General features: G+C 36.5%; 1 protein-coding gene across 1 annotated transcript; it reads left to right on the top strand.

Moving 5' to 3' along the window:
- LOC137030195 (uncharacterized) lies at positions 1-6,078 on the top strand. The gene is made up of 8 exons (XM_067400379.1): positions 1-16; positions 179-440; positions 522-648; positions 1,256-1,557; positions 1,667-1,806; positions 3,904-3,937; positions 5,810-5,961; positions 6,059-6,078. The coding sequence occupies exons 1-8, from the start codon at positions 1-3 to the stop codon at positions 6,076-6,078; spliced, it is 1,053 nt and encodes a 350-aa protein (XP_067256480.1).
- Positions 6,079-8,562: the final 2,484 nt, after the last annotated feature.

The following is an 8,562-nucleotide window of genomic DNA, read 5'->3' as shown; positions in this document are numbered from 1 at the left end:
ATGGCAAATGGAGCAGGTACGTATCTTTCGGTGTAAAGACATTAACTTTATTCGATCCACTGGAATTGATGTTAAGATTAAGTTGAATGCTTTTGAAGAACTCTGCCAGCCCTAAAGTTTGATAAGAATTCAATGCAAACAATGTTTTACTGACCTCGATCCTTTAAACATTTTCCAGAGAACGCAGCGCTGTGGCGAACCGCGAGTCTGTCGTCACAGTACATGAGCTGGATTCCTAGATATGCTGTCGATGGTCTAAGCGATAGCTGTGCCTGCGCTAACATACAATCAGACCCGTGGTGGAGGGTGGACCTGCTGAACGAATACCAAGTGAACAGAGTAGCCATCACTAACAGAGTTGGTAACACCTATTATGAAAGGATAAACGGAGCAGTGATTCGTGTCGGAAACTTCCCTGCTGACGTTTACAGAAACCCCATGTGAGGTTTGCTTTGACTTTTATCTTTGGCTACAGCTGAGAGTGAACAGAAACCTATAACAGATGATCTCTCTGTCTGTAGATGTGCTGTAATTTCTACTATTCCATCCGGAGCCACGGCCAACTACTCATGCGGTCGGATGGAGGGACGTTACGTGATTGTCCATCTTCCTGGAAATGAGAAGATTCTTACTCTTTGTGAGGTTGAAGTCTACGGGTATTTGTTAGGTAAATCACAGAGCACTTATCATCATGCCACTCTTGGCTTTATTTAACTGGGGAATTTCACAACATGCTTATATCACGTTTCACAAACATCAAGCAGACGCAGGTATGACAACAGCAAATGTCTTTGTTGTTGGCAAAAAAATTATGGTTTATATATAACACAATAACAACATTATAGATAAAATAAAACATATAAAAACACTTATCACGCTGAGAATCGCTCACTCCTGACGAAGATGCAAAAAGCCTGTGCTTTGTAACTAAATCATCTGTAACTGGGTTGTAGTAATGCTGCCGCTGGCATGCAGATTTAACTTTTGTGCATAAAACATTTGTGCATGAAGCATCATTTCCATCCCAATTGTTCTTCTACAATGTTGTTGTCTTAATCATAGATGAAATAAAATAAGAAATGCTTTCATGCTATCTTTTGATGCAAATAATTGTGTGAGATCATTTTAATGACAGACATTGACTTGAGGACTATGGTGTGAGATGATGATTGAGAGCATACTTTCTTCTTATGCCAGCTTGGTGTTTCCATCTAGAGTTTTTATGCAAAACATTTACATAAACATTTTTCATAAGCTCTTCTTAATGTTTTTTCTAGGAAACCGTGCAGTTGGAGGAGCCGTTATACAGTCGTCAACATCTGGGGACTGGTTTGCTGAAAAGGCCATTGATGGTAATCGAGGTCTGCAGCAATCGAACGCATTTTGCTCGTCAACTCTTAATGAGACTAACCCGTGGTGGAGGCTGGATATGCGTAATGTGTACCAAGTTAGTAGAGTGGTCATCACTAACAGAAACTACTGCTGCGCAGAACAATTAGATGGATTGGAGATTCACATCGGAAACTCTTTGGAGAACAACGGCAACAACAATCCCATGTGAGACTCTTGAGGTTGAAAGAACATGACACTCAAGCACAAATGTGAAGTGTATGTGAAGATTTAACACTATATTTATCTCCATTGGTTTCTCTTTCTCTGTCTGTAGATGTGCTGTTATTCCTGCTATTCCAGCAGGAGAGTCCTACAACTACTCTTGTAATGGGATGGAGGGACGATATGTGAATCTGGTCATTCCTGGAGACATGAAGACACTCACTCTCTGTGAGGTGGAGGTTTTTGGAAAAGGTTTGTTTTATAATATTTAGTACGTTTGGGCAGTATGATGGTATATATTGTGGCAATGACATGAAGTTCAAATTGACAGAGGTTTCCTTTATTGTTTACATTGCGGCATGTATATATATTTTCTCAGCACATTAGCCTACAGCTTAAAGTTAGTTGATAAAGAAAAATGGATGACAGAACAAATAAAGAATGAGATGTCCTTGATATGAAGAAAGAAGAACTATCAAAAGAACAATAAAATGCAAAAGAGATAGTAATTAAGTACTTGCAGTTTTGCCGACCAAAAGTATAAAAAATCTAAAAAATCTTTTACCCAGTTTGGTGTTCCAGGTAAAAAATGACAAGCTTTTAAAATAGTTTATAAATTTCTCATTATGCTATTTTATTGGCAACCATTGGATTCAATCTTATTTTCAACTTGTTTTCTTTTGATAAGCATTTCTTTTTGGAGCTGACTGATCATATTCCTCATTGATATGAGCTTATGCGCCTCAGTTTTTCAGTTTTCAAGCTTATTCACCTCAAAAAAACCTGAGGCCAAAAAATGAGGCAAAAATCCAAGAGGCCTGCGATCAACCCGTTCCAAAAAAATAAAAAATATATAAATAATAATACAAAACCTGCATGTGTTAACTAAAATAAAATAAAAATAAAAATAATAAAAAATTTTATGGAAGATTTGCCAATAACATAGCATAATGAGAGATTTACAAACAATTTAATAGGCAGGTCATTTTTGACCCGGAAAACTATAAGTGTAACAATGTGGTGGCGGTCCAAAAAAGTACAAAAATGTTTATATATATATATATATATATATATATATATATATATATAAAATGGGAAGTTGTTATACATGTGTGAGCAAAGTTTTAAACAAAAAATGTAACTTTTACTAGGGAAAAATAAGGGAAAATAACTCGGGAGTGCACATAACTAGTCAAAATATGTCAACATTCCTGTCTTGGCATGTTTTTACCTACACACATTTGGTTATGTGTGAAATGAAGCAGTTCAGATAATAATAAATGTGTATCAGTATACTGGATTCGTGCATTATGTCTTAAAGTGACAGCAGCCTAATAAACCTGCTACTGTTGGTGTCATTAAAGTATTAGTTCACCCAAAAATGAAAATTCTGTCATTAATTTCTCACCCTCATGTCGTTCCACACCTGTAAGACCTTCATTGATCTTAGGAACGCAAATGAAGATATTTTAGTTGAAATCTGATGGCTCCGTGAGGCCTCCATAAGGAGCAATAACATTTCCTCTCTCAAGATCCATTAATGTACTAAAAACATATTTAAATCAGTTCATGTGAGTACAGTGGTTCAAAATTAATATTATAAAGCGACGAGAATATTTTTGGAGCACCAAAAACACAAAATAACGACTTATTTAGTGATGGCCGATTTCAAAACACTGCTTCAGGAAGCTTCGGATCACAAATGAATCAGTGTATCAAATCATGATTCAGATCGCGTGTCAAACTGCCAACAGCTGAAATCACGTGACTTTGGCTCTCCGAACATCAGATTCGATAAACAGATTCACTGTGCTCTGAATTTTCCTGAAGCAGTGTTTTGAAATCGTCCATCACTATATAAGTCGTTATTTTGTTTTTTTGGTGCTCCAAAAATATTCTCGTTGCTTTATAATATTAATATTGAACCACTGTACTCACATGAACTGATTTAAATATGTTTTTAGTACATTAATGGATCTTGAGAGAGGAAATGTCATTGCTGGCTATGGAGGCCTCATGGAGCTATCGGATTTCAACAAAAATATCTTAATTAAAAGAAATTAGTTTGTTCTTATGTTTTTACTGACTTTTTAGTTTGATATTGCAACAACCTTATTTCCAACAAAAATAATTGTGTGGTATATCTGTATCATAAAATAAAATTTATTCTAAGATATTGGTTACCTCTAATAACATCAAATAATAATGTCTTTATATTTCTATATTTTTGTCAAAGAGACACAGTAAGGAGCACTATACTTTTTAATGAATGCAAACTCAACTAATAATGTGCCTTTATGTGTTTTTGTGTATTTACATTCATGTATAAATGTTTGTTTGTTTCAAAAGGTCCTGTTTTAAAACAATCATTTGTAAAGATGCAGTTTAACTCCAGACTGTGTCTAATATGGTTGCATTATTTCCCATTCCATCGCACACGTTTTGTTTTTTTAAATGCAAAAACACATTCTGTCTGTGTAGTCACTTAGGACTTTATCGCCCAACCCTACTGACTCAGCTCACTTGTATGAAGCGTCTTCTACAGGTATTTCCTTAAACACCCACAGATCAGATTTTCCGCCACAGGGTGGGAGCTTAAACATTCCTAAAAACATAAAATAAAATAATAACAATAATAATAATAATAATAATTATATATTTATTTGATCGAAAACACAGTAAAAACAGGTTAACACTTTACAATAAGGTTCATTAGTTAAACATTAGTTAATGTAATAAGTAACATGAACTAACCATGAACAATATTTTTTTTTACTGGATTTACTGGATACAGTTGTTAATTGTTTGTTCATGTTAGTTCACAGTACATTAACTAATGTTAACAAGATTTTAGTAATGTATTAGTAAATGTTGAAATTAACATTAACCATAGAATAATACAGCGCTCAGTGTAAATGAGTACACCCCCTTTGAAAAGTTATCAAGTTATTTATTTTTTTAATTTTTTAATTATAAAAAAAATAAATAAATAAATAATAAAAAAAAAAAATAAATAAAAAAAAAAAAAAAAAATATATATATATATATATATATATATATATATATATATATATATATATATATATATATATATATATATTATTTTTTTTTTTATTATATTTTTTTTTTTTTTGATAATTATTATTTTATTTCAGTTAGATTTCAGTAACTGTTGTTGGTTCCATTTCCATTTATTTTGAAATTTATATTTTATTTTAGTTTAGGAAAATGATTTTGGGCCAATAGTTTTCGTATTCGTTTACAAAAATAACCTTCGAGTAAAATCACACAAAGGTGGAAGCAATGAAACCATAATGATTCCAGGCAATGTTTTTTATGGGAATGGGAAAGCAAAGGCAATGGGAGGAGTGCCCTCTAGAGGAAAACAAGTGCATTTCAGCTGGAGGATGTATCATATCCCCCTGCCCACGCCTTCAGGAGCATATTCCTCATAAAAATAAATAAATAAATAACTTGATAACTTTTCAAAGGGGGTGTACTCATTTACACTGAGCGCTGTATTATTCTTTGTTAATGTTAATTTCAACATTTACTAATACATTACTAAAATCTTGTTAACATTAGTTAGTGTACTGTGAACTAACATGAACAAAGAATTAACAACTGTATCCAGTAAATCCAGTAAAAAAATGCATTGTTCATGGTTAGTTCATGTTAATTATTACATTAACTAATGTTTAACTAATGAACCTTATTGGAAAGTGTTAACCTGTTTTTACTGTGTTTTCGATCAAATAAATGCAGCCTTGGTGAGCAGAAGAGACTTCTTTCAAAAACATTAAAAATCTTACTTTTCAAGAGTATAGTGAACATATTATATTTATTATAATTAGGCTAGTTTGTGCAAATAAATTTATTTAAATTGAAAGATAAAAGTTCCAATGGATTGTGTTAAGTTCTGTAATTGATGTTAATTAATGTGTCACAAAAAAAGTGCAAAAGGTTTACCTTTTGGGGTACAACAGCTGGCAGCCCTTTACAAACAATAGCTTTACTACAGTAGCTAGCTAATCATACACACGACTAATCACAGGAGAGCACGAATCACAACATCCTTTAGTGGTTATGAAAACATATCCACATTTAGCATATTAATGATACATCAGGACACACTGCTTTCCCCTAAAGGAAAGTATGTGTAAGTTCAAGTGCATGCTTTTTAAAGTCAAAAGTATCAGTATTGGTATTTGTATAGGCGATACTGGCCCCCTATTTGAAACTCCAAGAGACAGAGATTGATATCATCATACTCCGATCTAATCAGTTTAGTATGGATGTGGTATTTCCAGTTGGGATCTTCTCTGGCTGACAGAGGACTGACAAATGTGACTCTGCGATGGTCTCAAACTCCTAAACAGGTGATCCAGAAGGCGAACGCAGATAAACGTGAGTCTGTTCTCACAACTTATTACACAAGCTGCATCAATGTAAATGATTATAAACAAAACATGTGATGTAATAAGCATAAATGTTTCATTTACAGGTTGCGATAAAGAACCTTGACAGCAAGCTGAGAGGGATGCAGACATGACCACATGGACTTCATTTCTCTTGCCCCAGATAACTTTACTGTTTCTGGTCAATGATAAGTGCTAAACATTGGTGCTGCTGTGAATGTAGTTGAAGACTTATAGGCTTTGTTTTCTTCAGAATTTAAGATTTTCTTTTAAGTAAACCTGTAGGGAGGTGGGTGCCTTTTTTTGTTTGAAATTGCTTTTTTCCTGGCTATGTAGTCAGGAATATAAGCAAGTTCATTTGTAATTTACTTTCTTTTCAGTTATGATTAAAATTGAGTTATAAACATTTTGTTTGTTATGTTGGCCTTTGCCCCCTCCTGAAGCTTATGTTCTTCCCTTCATCTTTTATTTTTGATTTAATACATATCATCTAAAGCTCATTGGTTCTGGATGTGTGTTACTGGGGTGGGAGACAAGAGGTTCCTGTGCGCTCTCTCTCCAAAATCCTCCCAACAACTCCTAGACTGAAAAGGGCTGGCATGTAACGGGTGCTAAATAAATCCTAAAGAGTTTGGAAAGCTGCGACTGTTTTATTTATTTACTTTGAAAATTCTGAAAAAGTTATTTACAGGTTTGAATTAGACTTGTGGACCCCACTGTATATAAAAATAAATAAATAAACAGCTACTCCCGGATGACTTTCCCATATTTAATATTATTTCCTAAATGTCTGTGCACTGTAAAGTACCAAAATATAATACAAGCAATCAAAAATCTTAGAAAAATTACATAAGCATATAAATATACCAGTAAATATCAGCACGGCTGTGATCCGCAGGCCGAAGGTAATCATAGTGTGCTGATATACAGTCATATCGCACGGCTTTGAGTGTGTTGTTGCATTTATACAACAGTTTGATGGCACGAGTGTGTAACTAATTATGAACAACAACTACTTGTTTCTGGTACGGATTGAAATCTCAAGTTTATGGTTTAACAGTTGAGTTTAAGCCTCTGTTACTAATTCTAAAAACTGTTTTAGTATTTTTATATTTAAAATATTTCAGTGCCATTGTTTTTTTCACATCAGTTTTTCTGATGGGGTCATAATTGGCACATAATGCAACAAAGTTTGCTAGTCATCTGATTTTACTAATAGACCTAACAATCTATGTGTAAAAATAAAATAATAAATGATTTCCCCCTCCTATAATTTGGCTCCAAATCTCAGGTGAAAATTGTAACGTTGACCCACCACACACACACACACACACACACACAAATAATCAATGGCATTATATATTTCGCCTTTTGTCACTGTTTATGTTTGTTTGTTTTCAGAAAGAAATATTTAAAAAAAAAATCTAAAATCATCACAAACAGAATAGACTATATTCCTGAACGAATCAACGGAGCAGAGATTCACATCGGAAACTCCCTGAAAAATGACGGCAACAGCAATCCCAGGTTATAGTTCCCATTCAGTCGGTCACGTTCGACGTACGTCGGACAGACCGACGAATAGGAATCTCGCTAGAGAGGCCAATCTACTTCGAGTGTAACTAAACGAGCCAATGCACATTGGCATGCAATCATATGCATCAGCTGCTCGCCTCGCAGCGCGGGTATATAATGAGCAGCAGGTGCGTTGCATCTTCAGCTTTTCGCTTCGGAGCCAAACCTTCTCAACACTGAAGAAGATAGCTACTGAAACCACGAGTGTGAACGAGTCTGCTCTTCGAGACGTCTCTTGGTTGCGGTGCAGGCGGACAGCGCAGCAGCGGGGCCGATTTCTCCTTTGTTTTTCTTTGCCTTTTTTATTTGAGCAAAAGCTGTAATCAGCGTGAAGGCCGTTCTCACGGCTGGTGAAACGGTGCGCCTAGAGCGCTAAAAAGCTGTTATTACAGCTGGTAAGAGAGCGCCTTCAAGGAGAGTGCACACGACAGGCTGCACATTTCCCTGTCTGTGCTGCAGCGGCTTTTCCCCTGCGTGCTTCAGCACCTAAAAGAGTCAGTCCTTGAAAGAGCTTACACGAGTAGTTCGCGTCTTTTTAAAGATGTCGTTCTACTTGTGTGTTTCTGGATGCGGTCGTTACCTGGCGCCTCGGGATGGTCACCAGCGCTGTATCGCGTGCTTGGTCAGAGGGTTGCTTCGGGCGGCGGGGCTGGTGACTTGAGGATCACGGTGAGCGCGTTTCCTTCGAGGAACCAACCCCCTAGGAACCCTCACCCCTCTTGCGCTCCGCAGCCAGTAGAGCTGCCGGGGGAACGCGGTGGACCACCCCAGAGGTGTGTACCATCCGTATCCTTCGGAGCTCCCCAAGACGACCGGATGTCGATCGCTGCATCGGAGGGTGAGCCTGACGCTTCTGGGGATGACGATTCGGCGCAGCTGCCTCCCTCGGGAGTGACGACTGTGCCCGATTCAGACCCGGAAATGATGGCTATGCTTTCCCGGGCCGCCAACAGGGTCGGGCTCGTGTGGAACCCTCCACCGTGTCCCGAGCCCTCGAGGTTGGATGATTGGTATC

The sequence above is a fragment of the Chanodichthys erythropterus genome, chromosome 11, assembly GCF_024489055.1.
Source record: "Chanodichthys erythropterus isolate Z2021 chromosome 11, ASM2448905v1, whole genome shotgun sequence".
NCBI lineage: Eukaryota > Metazoa > Chordata > Actinopteri > Cypriniformes > Xenocyprididae > Chanodichthys > Chanodichthys erythropterus.
The sequence above is the reverse complement of the archived record's forward strand: the minus strand, read 5'-3'. Positions and strand labels throughout refer to the sequence as shown.